Source organism: Balaenoptera musculus, chromosome 13 (genome assembly GCF_009873245.2).
Source record: "Balaenoptera musculus isolate JJ_BM4_2016_0621 chromosome 13, mBalMus1.pri.v3, whole genome shotgun sequence".
Lineage (NCBI taxonomy): Eukaryota > Metazoa > Chordata > Mammalia > Artiodactyla > Balaenopteridae > Balaenoptera > Balaenoptera musculus.
In genome coordinates, this window is record NC_045797.1 from 10910224 (window position 1) to 10936291 (window position 26068).

At 47.1% G+C, this 26068-nt stretch overlaps 1 protein-coding gene and 1 non-coding gene across 7 annotated transcripts in view; both read left to right on the forward strand.

Moving 5' to 3' along the window:
* BCL2L11 (BCL2 like 11) overlaps positions 1–22994 on the forward strand; it is a 44661-nt gene extending 21667 nt beyond the window's left edge. For 5 of the 6 annotated variants that reach the window (XM_036872606.1, XM_036872605.1, XM_036872603.1 and 2 more), the window contains 2 exons: positions 6976–7085; positions 20026–22994. In XM_036872606.1, coding sequence (XP_036728501.1) covers positions 6976–7085; positions 20026–20124 — 209 coding nt within the window. In that variant the 3' untranslated portion in view covers positions 20125–22994. The remainder of the gene's footprint in view (positions 1–6975; positions 7086–20025) is intronic. The other variant, XM_036872604.1, reaches the window with a different exon arrangement.
* LOC118906567 lies at positions 19553–19683 on the forward strand. Its single transcript, XR_005022547.1, has one exon. It is a non-coding gene; the product is annotated as a small nucleolar RNA SNORA31 (small nucleolar RNA).
* Positions 22995–26068: the final 3074 nt, after the last annotated feature.

Genomic DNA, 26068 nt, shown 5'->3' on the forward strand with positions numbered 1-26068 from the left:
CATTCCCAGGGCTCGTCATACAGGCACATGGAAGGAACTGGTTCCGGACCAGCTTTGGGGCACGAGGTGGCAGTTGCATTGATTAAAAAGAGGGGTAATGATTGAGAGGGATCATAGATTGTCTTTGTAGCCCCAGGGGACAGAATCTAGATTGGGATCTGGGTTAGAAGAGAACATTCCAGTTCCAGGAGGGAGAAGTTTGTAGCGCCTAATGCCTATCAGCGAGGACTACAGTGCCTTAGGAAAAGGGGTGCACCAGGCCCAGGGCGGGCGACCAGGCATCATGGGTGCAGGAGGCTCCTGCCAGGTCCCCCACCTGGCGAAAGATGCTGGCTTCTGCTGTGACCCAGAGTTAGCCAGGTATGTCCTTGGACATAGACATAAAAACTCGGGATCTGGGTTTGCTCCTGGCCTTGGCTTCTAGAAAATATGTGTGTAGAGGACAGCTCAGGGGAGATGGGTAACTAGGTCTTCTGAGGTTGAAGAAGGCATGACACATTCATCTTAATGCCTTTAGAGTCATATTTTATTGTAGGATACAGTTAAGGTCAAAGGGGGAAGATACGAACACTAGTTTCCAGACTCGTGTCCAGCTTCACAGCCTTGGTTTACTGGCAGTTTCCAAATGGTCAGACTGGAAGTTGATCAAAGCAGCTTATTTTGATTCTCTTACTCACGGCCACATAAAAGCAGTGGGCAATACACATGGAAAGAGTAAGTATGAAAACACTGGCTACATCTCATTCGCTTTCTTAGTTTTGTTTTTTTTTTTTGTCCTAGCAGCTGTTCATAAAGCACCGTCTTGAATTCATGCAACTGCTCAGGCTTGACCCATGTGTGTACCAGGGAAAAACAGGTTTTAGGAACTTCATGAGTACTGATGCTGAATACTATCTCTTTATTTTATTTCTGATCCATTTCATTTTCATCCAGTGGTTCAGTGGAATTGATAACAGTATTTATCAAAAAATAAAATGATGGAATTGAGAAATAGTAGACCCAGAAGGGGAGGGTTTTATGTGTGTGTGTGTGTGTGTGTGTGTGTGTGTGTGTGTCATGGGTTCTGGCTCGTTTGCTTTCTGAGAACCATCAGAGTTGAAGGTGATTTCTGATAGCATTTACTGCAGTCAGTAAATGATAGTAAATGACTGGTAGTCAGTTATTATCATGGCAGTGGCCCTCCTTCCCCTGTGGCTGGGAATTCTGGAGCTGCTGAGACAGCTCCGTCACTCAGGTGGGTTTCCTATGGAAACCTTGGCCAGCTGTCTGATTGCTTCCTTCTTGTAAGCTGTGGATAAATCTCAATTGATAAAGATATTTCTGAAGATAGCCCCTTAAGTAAGGAGACTGTTGGGTTGAATAAACATCCCAGAATTTTTACTTCTCCAAATGAGTGTTGACCTTCAAAGTGGCCACCTGCAGGAGCAGTGTTTCCTCCGAACATTTTTGGAGCATCTCTTTTGGAATTGGCTTAGCCCTGTTTTCAGAGCCAACAAGGAAGGGGTCCTTTATGTCTTTTGGTTCAATCCAGAGTCTCCTCAGGGATAAAGATGGACAGCCCCAAAATGCCAGGAGGAGGGGCTTGCTTTCTGCTCCACAGTCCCTGGTAAGTGCCGGGCAAAATGAGCACTTATTTGCCTAAGTATTATGTTCTGTGGTGTGTTTAAAATAAAAACAATAATTTCTTCAAAGTCAAACATTCCTCGTCTCTTCAGGGACCAAGAAACCCTTTCTCAGCTCTGAGTTGCATATTGATTCAGAGCTCAGTTCATGTTGATTAGTTGAAAATCTAATCTCAACTCTACCCCAGTATTTGTAGCTCACCGAACATCTGAAAACAGTATAGAGTGAAATGTGTCCGTGGATTTTCGTTTGGTTTCTGGTTCTGCACCTGAAGCTCCAGTAGTGATGTGCTGGGAACTCAAACAGCTGCTGGCCCTGGGACATGAGAGCATCCTGTCCCCAAGGATGATTGCAGTGGTGTGAGCGCACGTGTAAGACACGGTCCCGCCGCCCGCAGGATGGTTCTCGTCATCCGCACAGCAAGCATCCGCACAGCAGCCGGCCGGGTGTGGAAAGATGGCAGTGAACGTCAGAATGTGACCTCAGCTCCTTTGAACACCTGCCGATCGGAACAGTGGGGTGGAAGCGGTTGGGCGTTCAGGAAAAATCAGAAGGTTTGGCTTGACTGATGTCGAGCTCATTATGCATCGACAATCTCGTTCTTTTAAAATTTTCCCACTCTCGCTGGCGGTGCTACAGAAAGCCCTTTCCGAAAGCCTCAGCCTGATTTCACTATCAGCCACTTAACCACGATATTAATTTTTTTTCAATCGCTGAGCTTTTAAGATTTGGAATTACCCTCTGGGCTGGAAACTAGTTCTGTAGCTGAACCACAACAGTCTGTTAATGCAATACTGCACATCTTTCAGTAACTCAGAGTTCTTTGGCGTTGAAAAAATGTCCTCCTTTCTACCCACCCGGCACACTGGTATAGAAAAATAGATTAATCATAGACCTCGTGGTTGTTTTGGTTTTGGGGGGTTTTTTTCCTATAGGAAATCAGGTTACCTGAAAGGCTAGATTTCAGAAAATTCTAGCATTGTTTCCAAGAGTTGATGAAAATTCAACTAACATATCGCACTTTTGACAGAATTGCCTGTGTCTGACACAGTTGCATTCCAAAGTTTTGATTAGTGGCTTTGGTTAGAAAATCTGGGCCCAGCAAGTTCCCCAGCTCAGAATGGTGCTTACAGGATCGGATCTGGCCTTGTGTGGACTTCTGGTTACAGCTTTGGAGTAGTAGCTTTACATTAAGAGCTGTTTATATTTCATTGTGCCTTTTCCTCTTCCCTCCCCTCTCCTGTTTTAGCACCAGGTTTATGGCATGAAATGCTTTCTTAAATGCTGAAACTACATTTTCTGTGGGTGAAAATACACCTCATCACAGTTTCCCCTTTGAAGTTCTTATGTTTATGTAAAATTGCCTTAGTTAAAAATGTGATCTAAGTTAATAAGAGCTTTTGTTTCAAATAAAGACCCATTTTATTGATCAGGTATCAGTATTTACGGCTGTTAAGCACATTGCAGAGAGCATAATAAAATGTTTATGTTTGATGTTTATCTGTCTTACAGGCTAGAGATATAAATGTAAATGATCTTTTTGATAAGTGGATTATATTAGCATGGGAGCAGGCAGATTGGGTATCTAGAAAGGATTGTAGGAGTGAGGGTATGTTTTTTTTTTGATTATCCCCTGCCCTTGAACCCCACCAGCTCCAGGTTCACCTTCGGACGACCGAGCCATGGATCCCTTCCGCATCGTGGTGGTTCGTGCTCTGGGTCACTGGGGGGCAGAATTCAGCAAACTGGTGATAAAGGGAATAAAAACCTTAACTCTGGCTCCGACCAGTGCGGCCGTGGGGCTGACAAGCAAATTCTCAGGTCAGCCAGACCCCGTTCTTAGTCCTGCTAGGTTCTCACGTGACATGAGACCACATGTGACAGACACCGACATTAAACTAGTGATGAAGTTAAGGAAAAGCCCCCCGTCCCCGCTCACCACCAAAAGGAGATATTTTGTTACTTGAGAAATAATCTTCGAAATTTAGGTGGCAAAAATCCACTGTATTAACTGAGATTAAGGCCACCCTTTTAAAATATAGGAATAGGATGCCTTTGAAAATATTCAAAATAGAATTTTTATCTTACGATCTTACCTTAAAACCAGTACTCTCTGTATTTATGGGCTAGGTTTTATTGCAGGGTGAACGTTGGTCATTAATTTTAGGTTTATTCAAGGAATAAGAACAGTATTTGCTTCTCAAAAAAACTCCAATTCTTAAAGCCAGGTGGTGATAGCTGCTGTGTTAGGGTAGTCCAGACACATCAGTCTCCTTTGCAAACGTTAATTTATATTGTATGTTACTATTCTGTAGAAACTTCAAAAAATATATATACCTAAGCACAGTTGCTAGCTCTCTTACTGATCTGTTTTATCAGTTAGTGTATGCTAAGCCTGGTCTAACCAGTTATCTTTGGCTAATACAACTGTCCCGACTCCTGAATGTTCTCCAAAGACACACGTCTGGGCCCCAGAACTGATCCGTGGTTTCTTCCTCCTGCTCAGGATTTCTCAGGGCCTGGTCTGCGGACCGTCTGCACCAGGAGTTTGTAGGAGTACAGCCTCCAGGGCCTCACTGCCAGACCACGGGGATGTGTTTCTCTCTGTGCATTTATTGAAGCTAGCAGTTAGCTATGGAACTCTTCTTTCTGTAGAAGAAACATCTGCTTATCTTCTTCCCCCACAAACAGCAGGGCATTTATCTCTAAGATGAACAAGTTGGATCTGGCCCCCAATGTTCTACATGTCCTTCTCAGCTGCTGGCCAGGTTGATGCAGTCACTAGGTGCTCATTTTGATGTGCACCGGCTCCCATGGTGGTGCTTCTGGCCGTCAGCCCTCCTGTGAGCCAGACAGAACTTTCTAAACCACATAGGTAAGCGAGGGTGTTAAATAGAATTCAGTAGACTTCACCTGCAGGTTGGGGGAAATTAACCGGGGGAGTTCACTTCGTTTCGTGTTATAAGAATGTAAGGTATGAGTATCCTTGTCCAGCAGAAGTTTATCATTTAGTTGAAGTTTAGCATTTAATCTGCAGGGATGTAAGCTCGTGGGAGCAGGGCTTGGGCGTCTTTGGTTGCAGTACCCAGACCATCTCCTGAGCGGTGTCAGGCTCATGGGTATTCATATTCATTGGGTAAATTAGTGAGTATCTTGACTTACTAAACTCTGGGTAACTTGCCAACAGTTTTTACCAGTCTGTCATCTTTGTAAATTACGCAGTCTAGATTTCACAGATTTTCTTTGGATAATTGGCATTTTCTGCATTTCTGACTCTAGGATTGAAGGCAGATTTACTCTCTCGAAGAGAGCCAAGTGTAGTGAGAAATGAGTGGGGCTCTGGAGCCCAGGAGAGGTGGGTGACAGGGGTTCTGAGCGACCACGTGGCCTCCTGTGCGCTGGTCTGGTCACTTGTATCTGTGGATACATGCGTCTCCCTGAGGTAACTCTGCAGGTGATGACCACAGTGATCATTCTAAGAAAAGAGGCTTTCCTTTCCCTCCAGGGTGAGTTAAGTTTGTAACAACAGCTGCTAAAGTCAGGGAAAGAGCACTTGATTGGCTGATAGTATAAAAAGATAGTAATGATTTGGTACCTGTGATGGACAAAATCCTAAAAGCACTGCAAACCCAGGAGAAGGGAGTGAACTATTACAGACCACTTGGCATCACATATACCCTGGAATTCTGTTTTCTGCCGGTTTAGCTACTTAGAATTTAATTTTAATAGGTTTGTACAGAGTAACGATAGAATTTGTGACAGAGGTACAGCCAACGCAGTTTTCTGTGTGGTTGGAGGGGTATTCAGGGGACATGCCTGGCTTATCCCAAAAGTTTCCTGTCATCAGCCTTTGTGCTCGTCACCAGGCGTCCTTGGGGAATCTCCCCTCTGGCTCATTGCCAGCACAGATGATTCTGGAGAGGATGCACGTGTGTTCTTTGTTCAGTGCCCCCACACCTGTGTGCACACATGCACACGCACGCACACACACGAGCGCACACACACACACACAGGACGCCCTGCCTCTCAGCCTTTGGGGGATCATCGTTCATTTCTCTTGGGTGAGGGCCGGGGGACAGAGAAGTTGGGGCAAGAGATTGAGAAGACTTGGTAAAAACTCAAAAAAGAGTTCACTTTTAAGTGCTTTTGTAGACCTAGGAACCAACATCACTTTTATTTGCAACGATAAATAAAACTCTTAATACAACATACAAAATTTTTTTTTTTTACAGAAATACAAAACAGGAAGCTATATTCATGTTATGGCAAAATCTGATTATCCTAGGTGTTCAAATTTTTCGCTGTGGTTAAAACGTAACACGTGTGTTTAATTGCCAGTAGAGTGTGCTCCTTTTAACAGGAAGTTAGCGTAAGCCGCATGTGAATAGCAGTTGAAATCCAATAATCTCATCTCTTTTCCTGTTACCCGTGTTACCCAGCTGTTCTCTGAGTGTGGAGAACACTTTTCCTCGTGGTACTTGGAGAATATCATCTTCCTGATGCTCGGTGGGTCTTTGGACAACTCACATTTTTGTGCTCCATTTTTGGCCGTCACGTGGCTTTGAAATGGGCTCGTTAACCAACGGCTGAATGTACTGGGTGTGGATGGGAGTGACAGCTTAATGAAAGGGTGAACCTCCCTCTTTATTTCTCCTTTCAAAAAAGCCTTTGCTCTTACACCCAAAACATTTCCTCTCTCCATGTGGTGTTTGCAGACTTGAGGCCATCTTTATTGGCTGCATTAATATCGAAACAAAACATGCAATTATGCTTTAATTTGGCCCCTTGGTGGCACTTGTGCAGACTGGCTGTGTATCACTGCACCTCCTTCCGTGGAAACAAGCTCATTCATTTCTCAGGTTTTCACTGACTTTGCTTTGAATACAACCATTTCATATTCCTCGATGACGTGTGACATTTTCCTAGGAATTTTACCTTGCCTTAAGATCAAAATATAATAGTTATTTTACGGGCAGCCTAAATTTTTACATTCTCATATGTTTCGAGGCTATTTCTTGGGCGGTATCGATTGTGCCGTTTTTGTGTTAGTTTGCCTTCTCGAAATGAAAGTATGTAATTCACTGGCCAGGAGACTTTTAAATTTGGCAATTCTGAATCTCCAGTTGTTGTTGAAAAGGAAATTACTCTGTATTCCTTATTCATGAACTAGAGTTACGTAGCAGAGCCTGCCACCGTAATCTCGAATGCATGATTGTAGCTCTTGAAGTTAGGGAGCGTCCCAAAACATGAAAGCGTGTGTGAGATGGGCTTGCTTCTAGAAACTGACCTTTGGGACTTTCTAAATGATCTATGGAAAACAATGTGATTTTTGTTCTGTTTGTTCTGATGCAGCTTCCATGAGGCAGTCTCAGGCTGTACCTGCAGATATGCGTCCGGAGATATGGATTGCGCAAGAGTTGCGGCGTATTGGAGACGAATTTAATGCATATTACCCAAGGAGGGTAATGATGTTTTCTTTACCCCCTTTCTCCTTCACACCCTACCTCTCCCTGCCATTTAAAAAGAAAAGAAAAGAAAAGACTAGTAATAATCCTGTGCTTATTCTGGAAATGAGCGGTATTACCTATGTGTGACCTACCATTCTTCCTCCTTTCCCATTTTCCATTTGTTTTATGGCTGAATGTAAGTGGTGGCCATTAGACAAAATCCAAGGCCGACCAAGGGGTGATAGGAGCACAAACCTTAAACACTCCATGCTTGAAAAAAAAAAGGGATTATGTATACGCTTTGAAATTTTCCCATATAAATATTAACGTAGTGTTCAAGCCAGAGAGGGAGTTTCAGCTCTCCCTGGAGGCAGTTTGGGTCAAAAGTAAAGAAATTTTTAAATTTCCATCTTCACTCAGCCAAAGGGAACGATGCCAGCTCTAAAGTAAAAGTCTGCCCCTGTGATTTGCCAGGCAGTGAGTCAGAGCAGGGGGGCCTCTGTGTCATTCCAGCCCCCACTGCTGTCCTTGGTGTTCATTTATTGAAATGTTATTAGGAGGCCAATAATTCATAGCCTGTAATTTGGGGTATAAAAATTTTACACCTCAAATTGAGTGCCACTGGGATTTTTGAGGTGTGCTGTTGGGTAAAAAAAAAAAAAAAAAAAAAAAAAAATTCAGCCTTAGATCTTACTCTGCAGGCACAGAGTGTATTTTGTTTTGCCCAGTGGCAATATATGTTACCATTTGGACACCTTATTCCCATGGAAGACATTTTAAAATGGGTAGGGTTTAACTCAGGGAGTTAGGCTCTTATGAGCATGTGTGACTACTTCCTGTAGGGGTACACCAGCAAATGTGTGAGAGAATGTGATTTTGGCTTGCTTACCTTTTTTCTGGCAACCATGTATGAAGGTATTTCTGTTGATTTATCCAGAAGGAAGCACTTAACAATTATTTTCTACAAAATAAGATTTAATATCATTCTTTCTTACTGTGTTACTTTTCATCTGACTCCTTTTCTTCCAAACATTATTGTTTCACATGAATACTTTTTAAAGATATTTTTTTCTGTCTCTTTTCTTCTGGAGGGAGTTTATGCTTAGGACCCCCCAGTATTTCTGTCCTGCTTTAAATGTTAGTCTCTTTTGTAGCTAGCTGTTGCTTAGTAAACAGATGTTACCTGTAAATTGCCTTCAATCAGTTTTGTTTTCCTGTTATATACAATGCCTTTTAAGCTTTTTTAAACATACATGGAGATGTTTTCCCATTACAAGAGAGTCTTTTCATTTCTTCAGTATAGAATCTCCATAAGGGAGTTAGGGACTTTCAGAAAACTCACACTGGATCCTCTTCATACCTTCTATAGGGTGTGTATGTGTGTGTTTGATGGGAAATGTGCTATCGTGTGATTCTGTCATTAAACGGGAAATGTCACATGGACGAACGGGCTCCGGAATTTCTTGTGATACTGGATCTAGCTGACAGAATGCCTGGCAGCCTACACCTGACGGGGACCTGCTCACAGAACATAAATTCCCTCTCAGCCTAGATCTGAAATGGCAATCACTTTGGCAAGGTGGGTTGTTTTGTAATTTGCCACAGAAGTTACCATTCCCCTAGTTCTTCTGCCTCGGTTTCGCTGGTGGGGTTTCGGGGTTCCTGTACGTGTGGACTCAGCTCTCCCGCTTGACTGGGAGACCGTGGTCAGAAACAGGGCCCTAGGATATTCGGGACGTCGGTCCCTTCAAGAGGGTAGGCTGAATACATCCAGTCCTGATTCTGGAACGTGTCACGAATCCAGCAGGAAGAGGTCACTTCTGATGGCTATGGCGGCTTCTCAGGGTGAGCCTGGGCCGTGAACTGACCGGCACGCTGGGCCTGCCACCTCCCCATCCCGTCTCAAAGCGGGTGGTAGAGGTCCTTAGGGCTCCAGGTCTGGCTTGGCTGGGGCTCCCCAGGAGGAGTGAGGCTGCCGGGCTCTGGTGCCTTCAGAGTCCGGGGAGCTCTGGACACCGAGATGAAGTCAGCACAGCTCCATCCTCAGGGGGTTGGATCAGAACCTTTGGCCAGAGAGCCAGATGTGTTTAAGAAGGTTTTGCAGAAGTTTCTCTTCAAACTTCCACGAAGTATCAATGACTCCATGATTGGCATGAAGTATCAGTGACTCTGCAGAGCTTTCCCCCGAGCCTGCCTGGATGGGTCTGGGTGATGCATCTCTGTGGTGGCCCCGAATGGTCGGTGGTGAGACATGGGCTAGGGTGGCGGGGGGGTTGGAGCACAGCCATGCCCACACGTAGGCTGCCGAGGTGGGGGACAGTTCAGATCACGTGCAGAGGAGACACAGGCCATCGGGTGGTCGTCATGAAACCAAGCCTCTCCCGTGCAGGTGGGAGAAGAGCCTCTCACGGTTCACACCCCGCCTCCCCACCGTGCTCCCAGTGTTATAACACGGTTTAATGTTGAAGGTGCTCATATCTGTTTTTTCAAATGAGCTGTAACCTGTTTGTTCTCAGTGCTTTGGGTAAGATAAATAGAATGAGTCTCATTGCAGTATTTCGCAATATTTTGTAATCGTGAACCTTATTTGGCATCTCTTAAAAAAGAACCAGTGCAAAAATGCAGTCGCTAATCATTGAAAGGACTCTAGCTTTCTAAGAAGGCTGGAATATCGGGGGAGGAGTAGGGACAGACTCTAGCTTATAACCTCATTTTTCGAAAATGAAACAAACATATTCTCCAGGTCTTATAAACAGCCAGTTCAAAACAGCAGACTCTGAAACTCGGGATAGTGACACAGTGACCCCAGGGCCGCAGACGCCTGTGTTAAGAGTTGTCGGATTCAAAACAGTCCATTGTCTGCAGTCACACTGATGGGCCATTGTTGAATATTGGGGGTGGAAATCTGGGGAGGAAATGGGAGGGATTTTGCTTCCAAGTTACGCGCTTGTCTGTCCGGGGAGGTGTCCCTTCTTGGCAAGCAGAGTCCGTCGCCGCGCTGCTTTATGGTGGATCGGAGCCTTTTAAATATTCGGTGTCTCTACTTGCTTAATACTGTTACAGTACGTTTTGTAAAGTGTTGGTCTTTTGTTGCCATGAGCCTTGCGAAGCCTGACAGGATATTTTCCCGTTTTTTCAGTTAGAGCAATAGAGGAAGTTGTCGTGTAGTTGTCATGTGCTCAGTGCACTTGAGGGCAGTGGGGAAGCATATGAGACGGAGCTGTGGAGTCTGAATCCTTGAAGCAGGAGGTGAGAGAGGCACAGGTGAGCGCAAAGCCCCGGTGCATGTTCCCTTCTCCTTTTGTGACTCGGTGGGTGTCATCGCCCCAAACGAACCCTGCCAGGGCAGGGCAACCCGCCCCTCTACCTGATGGGAGTTTTACTGCTCCAAGTCTGCTGTATTTTTGTCACTTTCTGTTTTGAAATAATTGCAGACTTCTACGCCAGAGTTGCAAGAATGGTACAAAGACCCCTCTTGTATCTGCCACGCGAGTCCCCTGCTGTTAACATTCTGCCATGTTTGCTTTAACGTCCTCCCTCCTTGTACCTACCTGTCTGCAAACTAGTTTCTGAACTATTCGAGAACAAGCTGCAGGCACGATACTCGTTTACTCTTAAATTCATCAGCCTGTCCTTCCTAAGAATAAGCGTATTCTCTTGTGCAACCGCAGAGTGATTGGGAAATTAACAACGTGGCAGTACTGTTGTGTCATCTGTGGGTCTTACGTAGACTTCGCCAGTTGTCCCAACAGTGTGACATCGTGTCCTCCTCCGTGCATCGTATCGGGAGGCACAGGGTGTCGGTTTGTCCCGTTCCTGGGACTCTGGTCAGAGGTGGTGTCCTCCACTACAAAGTCAGTACTTTTCCATTTGTCGTAGAAGGAAAGTGTGTATAAATGTGGAAGAACTTCCCTTTCTCCCCTATGTTTATTTCGTTTGTCAACTTTAGTTCATGGGTCCGTGTTTAGTTCAACAGGTTATTATGCGTCCCTCTCGATACTTAATGCTCAGATTGTCACAGATTTGGCCAGTGGCAGCCCCGTGGTGCGTCTCCACCATGTCATTAGGCATTAAAGTGCTGCAGCAGCCCAGGCACACGTAGAGCATGTAGTGGGACAGAACCCAAGGGTCCAGAGAAGCGGTGGAGCTCTGGGATTCATTGCTGGGTGACCTGCAAGCATACGGTGTCCTGGCCCCATAGCTCCCCGTGTCCAGCTCTGTGAGATTCCAGGGAGGGAGGGCGAGGGCTCTCAGGGAACCCCGGGCAGCCAGGGACGTCAGCGGGGAAACTGCATCTCTCTCTGGGGCTTTCTGAAGAGGGCGAGCAGCTGGCTGGGAGCCGCGGTGCAGCGGCATCTGTGTGTGTTGCAGCAGCTGGCACCTTGATGCCTCCTCTTCCCCGTGGGTGGGGGCCTCCACCCAGGCAGCCAGCTTTCCTGTTGTTCTTGATAGCCTCTGCTGGCTCCTTTCGCAATTCAGAAATTGCGTGAGTGCAAGTCCAGGTCCCATCTGCTGGAGGGAGCGTCGGCAAGTGTGGGCTCCGGTCCCCTGCAGGCGTGGGATGCCGTGTGCTCATCGCCGCTTCTTGGGGATGGTGTCCAGTTGGATGGGATTCTTGGCCCTGGCTGCGGTCGCAGTCTGAGGCCGTGGAGAGGGTGCTAGACCCTTGAGAACGTGAAGACACGTGCCCTTGGGGTGATCAGCCCCATTCTCTAACCAGCGTGCCCCGGCTCCCCCCTGCCCCCAGTACCGAGGCTGTGATCACTCACCTTCTTGCCTTGCCATCAGCTTGTCCAGCCGAAGTCACTCTGTGCTCAAATAGGCTGCTCTTGGTTAGCTGTGGCATGGGGATGTCCCGGTGGGAGACTGCGGTGGACAGCAGTGCGCGATGCTAGGACAGGCTCTCTGGAAGGGCCAAGAAGTAGATGAAAACCCTTTCATTGTTTGATCACAAGAGACAGTGTATCTTTTGTTCACACTGCCTGCCTCCTACTTCTGTCCTGGGCGTGTGCAGGCATGAATTGACCGAACGACATAGAGGGAAGTGTAGCCCTGAACCAGACAAAGTAGAGAAGAAAAGGTGGCTTGCGGGCTGGTTCTGAGGGAAACAACAGTTTAATTGGTGTCAACACATTAGCATTTTCATGTAAGTTGACCCTCGAACATCAGAGGGGCTCTGGGCGCCGACCCTCCTTGGAGTCAAAAAATCCACGCGCTGCCATCCCTGCCTCAAGGCAAAGGAATTGATAAATGACTCACCCAAGGGCAGGAAGCTGAAACCGTTTGGACAGAATCAGGACTCAAACCCTAGTCCTTTTGATTCCACATACTGTGATCTCTAATTGAACACAAACATTTCCCCCCACTTCGCTAATTTAAAGATCTGTAAAATGAAACAGGTACCATATTGAAAAAAATCCGTGTGTAAGTGAACCTGCACGGTTCAAACCCGTATTGTTCAAGGGTCAACTGTACTATATGTGAACTTGAAATCTGTATGCGTTGTCTTTCCTAACAAGTGAAATTCCCTGTGCTGTTTGATCCTCGTTTTCAGAAGGGATATTCTTCTACAGATGGTCTTCTGTAGCTAGTGGACGGGGAGAGGTCAAAATTGTACCTTGTTTGGTAATAGCATAAACCATACTTACGTCCAGAGATACATGTTCTCAGACGGCCCTCTTTTGAGACCTTCATTAATCACATGTTGGAGTTTAACAAAATAAGATGCTTTCTATTACTGTCTGAGAAAAGAATAATGAAAAATCTGCATATCAGACATTAAAACTGGGCCCATCCTATCTCATGAGATGATGCCCCACATTTGTCTCACACAGGTTGATAGAATGACAGTTTTCGTAGCACAACCAGCTGTGAGCAGGATAAACTGATGCCTGCCATTTATTTGGGATACAGTTTTCAGGTTTAATGAGTGTCTTCCTTGGAGTTGGATAAGGCAGCTGTGGTCTTAAGAGCCTTGCACACCTGTCTGACACATGCCATATCCATACCACACGAACAATGACAAGACGAAGAGAATGAGCCCATCACGGAGACGCCAGAGCCTGTGAGAGAGAAGAGCCTCCCTCCTGTGACATCAGCTCTGCTGTGTTTCCCTGAGACCTTCCCCGAGAGCATGGGGTTCAGATTATCTCCATGGAGACCGTGGCTGTGGAGGGCTGAACAAGGGCTTTCCATGACTTGTGGAGGATAAAGGGTGATCTCGTAGGAAGATGCAGCTCATAGACAATTGCAGGGACCTTGGGGTCAGACCCCGTCTGTCCACCTTCAGGAGCCCCATTTTCGGTCAGTCTCTTAGGGATGTAGTGACGATTAAACCAAAGCATTTAGAGATACCTCTAGAAAATGCTGTCCATCATCCCTTGCTACCATCCTTCTGTTTTGTCTCACTTTGAACTGTCGTTGAGACTTTTCTCCATCGGTCTTTCAGCTTTGGATAGAGAGATACTAGTAACTTTGTTCACCTGTGTGTCTGCTAAGTACCCAGCCTGTTAAAGGAAATGTCGGGGGGGGGGACCCCCGGGGGCGGGGGGTGGGGACCCCGGACGTGCTGCGTCTGTCTGGGTTACACAGATGTGAGCCGAGGTTGAGGCGCTGGTGTGTGTGTGAATGGCTGGGTGGGCACCGAGCTGGATGTGGCTTGTGTGCTCGCTCACACCGCCCGCGAGGGCGCCGTCGGGCTGTGGCAGGTGGGCACACCTGCATAGCTGCCTGGCCCTTGGGGCACCGGAGGCCGTCAACACGTAACCATTTGGAGATGCAGGTGCCGGGAGGGGGACTTCAGAGAGGTCGAGCTGGGTTTTTTTTAATCTCTTGAGGAGGAAATGGAGATGCACTTTGAGGCTCGGCCCTCCTGCAGACATACAGAAATAATCAGCCTATCACGTCATCCTCTGCTAGACTTCTTCCAGCTGAGCCAAAGCAGAGGGGTTTGAGCTGCGGTTAAAGTGCTTACATCTCATTAGCATTTGTCGGAGGCTGGGGCATTTTAGAACAGCGTGTTCTTGCTCTGCGTCTAATATTTTGTCTAATGGTGCCTCGTGCGGGAGTTGTAAGAGCCATCTCTCCGTCTTCTCCATGGCTGACACGGTGACACACCTCGAAGGTCACGGGCCGGGGTTCTTCATTTCAGCCAGCTCGGGCCGTGGGGCCTGGGGGCCGACAAGTTATCTAGAGATGTACTGCGGGGAGGGGGAGGTATTGTACTAAGAAAATGCAGTGCATGCCAGGTTAATGGGAGAAGTGATTATTTGTCCTACCAAAAGCGGTACCTGTAATAGATTCTTTGAAATGATGCACTGAAAATTGGAAAGCGGGATTTGTGCAGATACAGTCTTTCTGCGACGTGAGAGGATCACATCATCACCCTAGCGGGAGAGCTCACTTCTGGTGCTTGGGGCGGAGGGGGGCACCGCATCCGGTGAAGGAGCTCCGCTGGCACCCTTTCCACAGCTGTGTTGACATCAAAGCATGTTAGGCACTAGCTATGCAAATGCCCGTGTTGCCTTGGTGATAAATAGAAAGTGAATTTGGTCTTTGGGCAGCATTGCAGCAGCGTGTCTGACACCTGAGGACAGCAGTGGATATGGAACCTGCACTGGAATCTGAGCTGAGATGTCCTTTGACTGTGGTTCTTGGTCTTAAAGTGGAGAGAGACCAGGTCTTCTTAGCAAGTCTCCACATTGAGTCGTCACACATGGGCCCTGTTCCTCTCTGACCTCTGTGTCACGTGCTTGTCACTTAAAATAACGTTTAGATTGATGGGTTATGAATGGGTAGAGGTGGTCTTCCATCCATCACCGGGGCCGCTCTGTCCCTTGCCTCACTCTGTCACCTGTGATGATGGCAGCTCTCAGCACTGTTCTGGAAGATGCTGTGACCGCCCCTGAGGGAGCAGATGCCATCCAGACAGACAGACACTCCATCCTCACTGGCCCAAACTGGAGCAGAGGTTCTCTCTTTGTCAGAGCCCTTCCTGGTCTCAGAGTCCAGAATTGAGTCTCCTATAACGTGTTCCCACTTAAAAATGTATCTACCTTAAAAAAAAAAAAAAGAAGTTTAGGATGTCTTAGGCATTCAGTGTTGAAATTCTATAAGAAACAAGTTTTTGAACAAGTTTTAAAAAATTGCTCAGAGTCTCAGAGTTCTGCGGATATACCTTGCTTTTTGGTTTGTCTCCTAGAGTTTGGTATTGAGCTCTTTTTGATAAGACGCTGAAAAATCATGTCCTTGTTACCTTGACTGCCAGGAAACTCTTCCCTTAACTGTGGTTCTGTTGCAGCAAATCTCAGCCCTAGTTCCCAGGGTAAGTCTCTCTTTCTTAATATTTGTGATCTTCCTCAACCTTTATTTTTACGGCACTGTGCGCATCTGTGTGGTTTTGACGGTAAGCCCCCTTGAGTAATGCTGAGTGTACCTGTGGGTTGTACGTACTGAGTCACTTGGCCCAGCGAGGTTTGACCCTGCCTTTGGAGCCCGGATCGGTGAGTGTATGTTCTGCACTGAGCTGGAGTTGAGCTGAACTGTCGGGGTTACTTGGTGGTTCCTGACCCGCAAGCTCCGTCTGTGAAAGGGCAGGAGAGCCACGCTGGCTCGGGGGTCGTGAAGACTGAAAAGGCGTGTGCCAGGTTGTTCCATTTATCGGTGACAGCGGGCGAGCCTTCTCATCCCCAAGCTCAGGCTCACAAAGTCCGAAGGCCTGCTGTGTCTTGTGTACTTTCCGGAGGCTGGGCTCCTCTCCATCTGCAGGAGAGTGAAGCGGGATCAGAGCGGCCCACTGTGGGTATGTTGTGGTCAACCTGGCCAGTTCCCCGGGGCAGCCTGGGCTCCAGGCCTCTTTTGCATGCGGCACACCTGCTTCCCTGGTTTGGCTGTGATTGTTTTGGCGTTAAAATGTAATTAAGTTCCCTGATACTTGATTGGTGGCCTCGAGTGCAACCTGAGGCGGTCCCGGTGCTACAGCCATGGTGGTCGCCGGCGCTGTGTCCGGTCCCTGAGCCTACTCTCCTGTCCCACCCCACGCGGAGGCCCAGCTCCTCGACACGCGGGCTGCTCCCCGGTCACGAAAAGTCAGCCTGGACCCTGCTCCCCACTCCAGGGCAGACCCTCGGTACAGCCTACCCCCATGTGCCACCCAGGTGAGCCCGTGGCCTCTGGTGTGGACATGCAGGGAACGTCCCTGCTGAATGCTCTTGACACTGTCTCCAAGGTCATATTTCACATCTTCAAAGAAAACCTAAGTCTGTCCGGGGAAACTCAGAGCTCCTGAATCCATCGCTTACCTTTATGGGACGATTCTTGGATGGAACAGTCCCGGAATTTGACACTGCTTTTCATTCTGGCTTATTGTGAAAAATCAAATACTATATTTTACCACAAAAGACGATTTTTACCAAGCCGTCTGCTCCTTCTTGCGTGCAGGGCCCTGCCTCTCCTCCTGTAATTCCCTCTCCTTTCCTCCCAGTAACTCTTCTTTCTCTGACTCCGCATGGGGCTTGGCTCTGTGCCTTCCTGCCCCGGCTCTCCTGGCCCCGCTGCCCGCCTCTCTGGCCGATGCTTCTTTCTCTGTCATTGTCTTTACCTCTGTATTACCCTTGTCACAAGATCGTGTTCATTCGCATGGCTCTGTCCCTCAGCAGGGTGTAAGCTCCGTAAAGGAGATGCTGTCATGTTGCTCTTCGGACAAGAAGGACCCTCCGCATCTTGACTGCGTTTTGGTGTAGGCTTCAGGTTTCACTGGCATGTGTGGATGTGTTTCCGTCTGCGAGGTGGGAGCTTGCACTTGCCTGCCTCTGGCTCCTGAGACAGGGCAGCTTTCTCTCGGGCTGTTCTCACTGATGGTGGCCCCGTGGGCGCGCTGTACGGTGGGCTGCGCCGTGCTCTCCTGCGTGCGGTGCTGGTGACTCAGGAGTGCCCACGAGACTTAGCTGGGTGCAGACAGGCTACGAAGTCGAGCGTTGCCCGTGATGCCGGAGCCCCTGAGCCAGAGAGGAGCATGGGCTGTCAGGATGGCCATAAAAGTCAGTCACCCCAAATAATCCGCGTCTTGATCTAGACCGTGGAGATGAAAATCCCAGTTGGATGGGATCCTGCACTTTGTATATGTGTGTGTGTAAGACATAAATTGTCTGTACCTAGGAGCATATTTAGTTTTTTAGTTCTTTCCCCAAATGAATCATTGTAATGTATCTTTCTAAAGTGTTTTTATGATTTAGACTAAAACAGCATTACGCAACTATGAGCTAAGAAGTTTTGTTTTTCACTTGAAAGGTGAAGGACCAGGAACGATGGTTAAGCATGAGCCGGTGTATTAGTTTGCTAGGGCGGCCGGAGCACAGGACCACGGACAGGGGGCCTGAGACAGCAGAAATGTATTTCTTCACAGTCCTGGAGGCCAGAAGCCTAAGATCTCACGCTGGCTGGGCCGACCACGCCTGCCCCACGTTAGCGTCGTCAGGCCCAGACCGTGTGCTCGGTGACTCCCATAAGGAAGCTGATCAGTACGGCTGCAGGTGTCAGAGGGCAGCGCGTCTGCCCTGGCGCCAGCTGCCCGTCCTCCAGCTGTTTGTGAGGTGTGGGCCATCCACGCTGTGCCAGCAGCAGCTTCGGCGGACTCTGCCAGCTGTCGAGGGCTTTCTGGGCTGGCAGGGCTCTTGGAATCAGTGGTAATGGCTTCCTCCACGGAATGTCATCCAAAAGCAATCATTCGCTGGTTTAACGGCGTGTGCCGTGTTGTCACGCGTGCTGTCGAGGGGCCAGGTGTCCCTGTATCCTCGCTAACCCAGATGTTGCAGCATCTTCTCATTTGTCAGGGATTGGGTGTTCCTTTTAACAGACCTTTCCTGCCTTCCCCTGCCACCCTGGCATGTCTTTGCATACCCCCCCCCATATTACTTTTATGTGACACGAAAGCAACAGTCTAAAAAACTCGGGAAGACTTCTCTCATCCTACACCTGCTGTCCTCAAGGGTGCGTGGAAGGTCTCTCCTCTCAGACACTGCTAGTTCTGGAATAGAAAATTGGCTAAGTGTCAACAGTTGGGGTCTGTCCCTACTGTGTGACCCAGTCCCCTCGTGGCGTCATTTTGACTCCATTCTCCGGTCCTACTGAGGCCAGCGGTGACAACTGTTTGGCTTGAGATTTCCCACCTTGAGGTGATGATTTAGCTCAGCCCTGCATACACTTTCTTCATTTTAGTAAGTCGTGGTTTTATTTTGAATAAGCCTCTTTCAACCTGTTAATATTAGTCTCAACTAAAATTAACCTTCCCCTAAATTATTCTCACCCAGAAGAAGCAAAGTAATTTTGAAAGTTAAATCAAAACAAAGCAATCTTGTGTGTCAAGCAGATAAAAATCGCAGACTGTGGTTACGGAGCGCCTCTACAGGAATCGCTTACATAAAGCTGATTTCCTCCAGTCTGGTTCCTGGTTCTGGAAGGAGCAAGGGAAGTGCTCCGGCCTTATCACAATTCCATCCCGTACAACGAGCCCCAGAGGGCTGTGTAAACAGTGGCGGAGAGGGAGCTCTGCTTGCAGCTGGCGTCTGTGAACAGCGATTGTGTCTGGGAAGGGGGCGCCTGTCCTCAGCCTGCCCCGTGGCCGGTGGTCCCGTGGATGTGTGTTGGAAAGCACCCCCGAGCCCTCCGGAGTGAGAAGGGGGTTGGTGGAGCGCTCCAGACAGAGCAGGGAGCTGGCCTGGGGTGTGGATTTCAGACCTGAACAGGGAAACTGGTCACAGCTCCTGACACGGAGGCAGATGTGCTCTGTTACCAGCTGTGGCTGCTCTGAGTTTACACCCTGCACTTACCCGCGAAACGGATTAGAGCTCGGAAGGTGGAAGACCCAAGGACCTCTGAGACCTTGAAATACCCTGGCCGTTTCCTTTGGAACAGTTTCTCAGCTTGTCATGATCCTATGGTGGGCCCCAGCAAACAGGGCTTTTCTATTTTTCATCGCTCTTTGCCTGCCACTCCGGGGTACTGGAGGGGCCAGTGGTTGACGCCGCCTGTGTCGGTGACCGTAGCCGCAGCACTGGACCAACAGCGCTTACCCAGCGGAGCTGCTCACCGACAGCCAGAGACACGGTGGCACATAAGTGTTCCACTTTATTTAGCTTCTTAGGGCAAATTACCCCGAATCACTGATTTCTCAAGTAAATGACAGCCACCTGAAACTCACCCTTGAGGGAGTCTGAAACATATTTGAATGTTGGTAACTTGGGCAGTAAGATGGTTACCTTGCATCCACCAAGTTCTTTCTTTCCTCTCTTCCATCTGCTTTACCTGCGCCTCTCTTCACGGGACCCCCTGACTCCGGGACTTGGGAGTGGCTTTTCTCCAGCACCTGCGCAGAGCTGGTGGGGATACTCGTTTTCCAATGGTTGCTACGTTTCCTGATCAAGGCAGCTCCAGCCAGCGATGGTGTCACCTGTGGAAAGATCATGTGGTTTTTAGAAGGGGAAACAGTGCATCTATTTGACAGACCTGGGGCAGTTACTGTCTGCTAAGATTTCCACTACAGATGCAAGAAGAAAGTGTCCTCACACTTTCTGTCTGTCTGATTGTGGCAGCCCAGATTGAATGGGGGAATACAGGGAAAAATTGCAACTCACAAATAACCTTGTGAACGGTAAAAGCCTCCTTTATTCCAAAGAAGAATTTACAAGAGTTTACAATTAAAAAAAAAAAAGGGGGGGGAAACATGATTCAGGGATTCTCTTTGAGTTTTCCAAACATCCTTTTGGTCGCTTTAAAGAAAACCATCATTCGGTGTGCCTGCTGTTTATGCAGTGACATCTCAGGGAAGAAGTGGCCCTTTAAGAGGCACCTTCATAGCTGTTCAGGTGGGATTGTTTGCTCCCTTAAATATGGGTTCCCCCGCCAGCCCCCGAAATAAGTCGGGGCTGGAAAGTAAGGAGCTTTCCTTTTGTTGTTTCAGGTCTTTCTGAATAATCACCAAGCAGCCGAAGGTCACCCGCAAATGGTTATCTTACGACTGTTACGCCACATCATCCGTCTGGTGTGGAGGATGCAGTGACAGCGGGTTCCTCACGGAGCCGGGATGTGCAGACATTTTGCTCGTTCAGACCGACAAGCCCAGCGCCTCGGTGTCTCGGTGCCCTTGCTGTGCAGCCCGAGGTCCCTCGCCGGAGGGGGCGGGCGGGGAGCCTGCCGGCGTGGCCCCGGAGAACACCGAGCTGCACGTGGACCTGACCTTGTCTTTCATCATCACCACGCGGCCGAATTTCTAACAGAAGCTTGTTGTGAATGTAAATGAGGGAGGATTGTCTTTTTAAACAATGTACAAATCATGGTTCTTTGGAGCAGGATTTTATGCAAGAATGGTGTTTACATGCCGTGTGTTGTTTTTTTTTTTGTTCCCACCTTCTTTGATAAGAACAGGTTTTTCAAAAAGGAAACGGAAACTTTTTAACCAACTCGTGAGTGATTTTTGTACTAAAATTTTAAGAACCTTTTGCCTACTCTCAGAGGATTGTGTAAACTCTGCAGTGGAAACTGAGCCAGCTGAATTATAAAGCTGCCTTAGTTTATTTTTAGAGGTCACCATCCAGCATTTTTAAACAGGAGAGGTATGATGCGGCCCCTCCCTTCCCTGCCATTGCCTTTTGGACCTTTTTTTTTTTTTTTTTTAAGTCATTATTATTAATACCAAAAAAGTTCTTAGGAAATGGAACTGGTAAAAGGGGCAGAGGGGTCTCTTGTCAGCCTGTATTGACATGCCACTCCCATTTTGTAAATATCTACTTACCTCCTTAAATTCAGTTGCGTCTGTGGCAAAATTTCAGACTCTTCTTGTGTTTCTCCTTACGTCCTTTGGTGACGCTCCTCCAGCCTGTCGGGACCCTGATGCACACATTTGGTCCAGTGTATTTTCATGGTAAAAAGCATAATTGGGTCGGAACATGAGTTAGTATCTGCCTGTATCAGACACAGGTCTGTTGGTCTATTGGTAGCTTACTCACTGGGAGGTGCTCGATGTTGGTTTTCGTTTGGTTTTGATGGGCTTGTCGTTTAGAAGTGTTCTGAAGAGGTAATGGCGGTCATAACACAAGGGATGCACTGTTGGCTTTTCTGGATGCAGACCTTCCCATATCGCAGGATGGACTCTTAGCCTAAGGCCCCCAGGTGGTTAACATGCCCACGTGCAGCCGAGTTCCCGTCGAGGTATCCAAGCTCGAGCCCTTGTGGGAACTGGTGCAGGCTATGGGCGGGACTTGAGACAGCTGTTTCCTGGGCATCCTGGCTTTTTGTCCAACTCAGAGTTCATCTGGCTTCTGATGGCTAACACTTGGTTCCCACTCTTTGAAACACAGACTTAATTCTGCTCTCGGCAGTTCCATTAAAAACCCCGTTGGACACAAGTCTGAAATGGTCCCTTGGCCTTCTGACAGATGTCTGTGTCACTTGTTCCACTTCTCTTGGGACGGCTGGATTTTGTCAGGCCCCCTTCATGCGGCCACTTCTGTTGGGGATGCCCTTCCTCCGCGCCTGCCATGATTATGGCAGAGAATGGAAGCCCACGAGTTGGTCAGTCTTTTCAAAGGCAGTTAAACTACTGGGGAGACCCAAGAAAGACAGATTAGGGAGCATTGAAAGAGGGGAGGTGGAGATCATTCTGTGAACCCCATCACTCTTATAGTTTTAGAAACCTCAGATCATTGAACAGCTTTTTAAAAAAGATACGTGATTTTTCAGATGAGTCAACAGTGCCAACAACAACTATCGTATTTGCTTTTGGCCCATCGAGAACCAGTGTTTTCACGTTATCAGTTGGAAAAATTGATTCATTTTTGTATCTTCATAATTTTATATAAGTATATATATATATATATGTTGCATATACACTTTTTCCTTAGGTAGAGATATTTGACTCCAAATATTCTTCCTTCTAAAAGTTTTCTTTTCCCCAGATACCTTCTTGGGGTCTTGAATTGTTTTAAAGCTGTGTTGAGTCTCAGCTTGTGTCCTTGACATGTCTTGAACCCCTCTGCAGGGTCCTCAAGTCCACGCGGTTGTTAAGGTGGTTGGTGGAATTGCAGCCGTGGGCCTGCTGGACACACACACCAAAGACGTATTTGGTTCTGGGCCGCTCCCCTCCCAGGATCTCCATGCTCTATACGGGCCAGTCTCTCGGACTGGAGCACTTTATTCTGTTCCTTCAGCCCTGGTGCCCGGGGGCTGAGAGCTCGCTCACCCACGTGCAAGTTTACCTCGGGCTTGGCGGCCTCCAGGCCCCAGGGCTGGCCGTGGAAGCAGCTGGTGAGGAAATTAGAGATTCTATGAATTGTAGAAGTATTAAGAGGGTGTTGCCCCAGGACTTAAGAGAGGTGACTGGACGTCTCTGTACTGTACGTATCTGTTTATCAAGATGCCTCCCTGCAGAAAGTATACCCACTGTGGGTGTACCTTTGACTTCTTATTTTTCCTTTCTTTGACTTTTTATAGAGAAAAAAATAACTCGATCCCTTTTTGGAAACTGAATGCGGGTTTTGTGCCTTGACCACCTCGTCTCACGTGAGGTTTGTAGAAAGTGTCCTGTGACTTTTCACAGAAATGCAATAAACACACACGAAATTAACTTCATGAGTGAATCTGCAAATTACCTGGACTCCTGTTTATGAAGAATTTTTTTTTTTCTTGGTTGTGGAGAAACCAGGTGAAAATTTCTTCCGAGTTAAAAAAAAAAAAAAAAAATGTACACAGTAGACAACAGCTTTCTCCTGTTTCCCCTTCTTAATGTTGTATATATTTTGACTATTTATTAGATTAGGAAGTCATATTTTACTTATCAACTGAGCCAAACGTCTGTGTGCAATTATTATGTTTCCTTTACCTTTCTTGTAAAATTTTGTACAGCATAAATGAGTAAAAAAAAAAAAAAAAAAATCACTGTTTTTACTAAACTTTTTCAGAATTGAGGATTGTAAATATTGTAGATTCTTTTTCTATGTAATGTGTCCTACTGTTTCATAATGCTGTAACTTGTAGAGATGTTGTATATTTATTTCCAGCTTATTTAATGTCTTAAATTCTGAAAAGTGTTGACCTCCGTGACCCCTACCCCCTGGTGTCCTGTTAATTGCTTTAACTCTGAGGTGGCGACTGGTTAGCTCACTGCAGGCCACGTGGTCTCCCCCGGGGTGGCCCTCCAACTTTGGTTCCTGGTATTTCTAGTCAAATGGGTTTAGATTCGTAGAGTTTGCTGTCCTCATGTTGAAGTTTGTGTTTAGACACCAATGAGAGACCATAAACCTAGCAGGCTGTCAGCTTCTACTCTAGAGCTTTCCAGTGACTTTCTCTTGTTCCCCAACGGCTAGCTTCTCATGGAAGCAAATGCTGTTAACTCCAGGCCGTATTTTAAAGCCAAAATGTATACGTGTGTGTGTGTGTGTGTGTGTGCGCAAAAAGTTCGGGTTTTTCCATTACATCTTGTGGAAAAACCCGAACGAACTTCTTTTGGGCCAACCCAATATGTGTTATGGGCAGTTGGGAAGGATTTTTTTCCATTGAAAATTTATCCCTGACAATACCACGTTCAGAGAAATGGAAACGTCTTCTTCCGGAGGTGCTGTGGTGAGATTGTTGAGGGCAGGGGTCAGGCAGGATGAAGGCGCAGTGGGACCAGTGGCCCCTGCTTCCAGAGCGACTTCAGGACCTCCTCCCACCACTAACCCCTCACTGGCAACTGATGAGTAGTTGAGTTCCCGCCACCCGCTCTGTGGCTTCCTGTGCTTTGAGGTGCGGACTAAACCGTGTGTCTTCAGGAACTAATTGTACAGCCCCTGCCCTGAACCATTCGGTCCCTGCATTTGATCCACCTGCTTCTTCAGGGTGACGCTTTCCTTCTGCTTCTCCAAAGCCTTCGAGAGAGGTTGGGGGCCCCACTGGACTGGCTGTGAAGAAGTGGAAGCTTGAAAGAGACTTCCTAGCGGTTCTGTGTCAATGGCTCTGTCATCCCTGCTGATTTAGCCTGGTGCCTGCGTGTGTCCACCCCACACACGCGTGTGTGCAGGAATGTGACCGCGCGTGTCGCTAAACCAGCTGGGGTAACTCCTGTCCTGCTCCAAACAGCATTGTGTGCAAGAAGCAGCCTCAAGCTCCCGGCTAAGTAACTTGACTACTTTTATTTGGGAATTTCAGACTTTAGAAGCTCTCTTACGTTTTATGTCCAGGTTCTGTGACCACTAGTTACTGTATCAGAACTCATCAGGTACTCATTTATAAATAGCACTGATCTGTCTGTATACTGATTCATCACTAACTTGTTTCCTAGGACCCAGCGTATGTAGCATATGTATTGCAATTTCCCTGGCTTACTTGTGTTTTGCACTGATGAATTTTGACAGGGTAATTGCCACTTTACTTGTGCAATACTGCTGTAAATAACTGCAGATTTTTTTTTTTAAAGAAACTCAATCTTTTATGTTCTTAATGAATTTTATATAAATAAAACTTTCAACTAGTTTTGGTGAGCTGTTTGATTTGTTTCACGAAATGGTGGAGAAACAGCTGAAATCATATGGATATATACACGCCCACACTCTGCCCTTATCAGTCATACAATGTATTCCGGACACGCAGATTTCGTGAATTCTCGCTTGAAGTCAATTCTGTGTAGTATACTTAAAAGCAAACCACTCTTTAAAGTTTTGAAGTGGCTGGGGAGAGCGACTGCAAAGTTTTCTGCCCACGTAGTCAGGTATGACTCAGCACCTGGGGGTGGGGGGTGGCATTAGGTGACAGATCTGAACTGTATTGATTAGTGATTATAGCAGATACCCTGCCATCTCACCCCGTCTCATAGTTTGAAGAAAATTCAAAAGGATAGAAGTCTGGCTTGACTCTGGTAGAAAGCTGTTCTATAGCACCTGCTCGAAGCCACGAATCAACAGGTGCCTGGACCTGTGTGTGTGTGTGTGTGTGGGTGTGTGAGAGAGAGAGAGAGAAATCACTGCCATCTTATAAGGGTCCACGGAGTTTGGGGAGACCTGTGCTACGTGGTAGGTGAGAACTGGTTTAGGAATGGCAGAGAGAAATGAAAGGCTGATTTGGGGATATAGGTTATAAAATCCTAAATAAATTACATAATTTGCCACTTTTGCTCTGAAATAAGTGCTGGGAAAGTTAAAGCCTGGGTGAGCTTTGTTTTGAACTGGTAATAGATTAATGCTTTTCATTTTAATTAGGCAAGCAATACATGTGTGTATCTATACATTTATTTCAAATCAAGTGGTTGTTCTGGCTCATGTTCCTCATCTTGCTTCCTCAGCAAGGCAGGAGTTTGGATTTTTCCAGCCCATTTTCTCTGCTCTGTGTGTGTTTACTTATTCAGCAGTTTTGCTTTTCTGTAAACGCTGTACAGGCAGTATGTGGTTCTGACTTAGCGGTAGGTCATAGGTTTTTCCGTAGTGACTCCATTCTAACCACTGCACACAGGAGTAAAAGCTCCTTGCCTGGTGTCCTGCTATGGCTTTTCTGCATCTTCGGCGCTGCCTGGTCCATTCTTCGCCAGCCTGCAGGAGAGGTGCTGGGTGATGGTTCAGGGTGGTGGGATTAGCAGCTTCAACAGACTCACAGGTACTGCCAAACTGGCTGTTCTGCTTCACACGACCACCCGCTGACATCTGCCAAGCGTCGCAAGGCGATACCAGCCTGGAGGGGGAAGAGGGGTGCTGTTGTCTGAATTCAAATTTTCCACTTTCAAAGAGGATGATCTTTTCAGACATTGTTGGCATCTGCTTTTTTTTCTAAAGGCCTTTGCTTATTTTCAGTTGGGTTTTTTATTTTTCCTATTGATAATTAGCCCTTTGTGTATTCTGGGTAAAAATCTCATATCTTGGAGATATGTTTCCTCCAGTCTGTTATCTTTTTTTCTCAACATTTTATTATGGAGATTTTCAAACATACAGAAAAGTTGAAAGGATGTACAGAGAACACCCATATACCCACCACTTAGATTC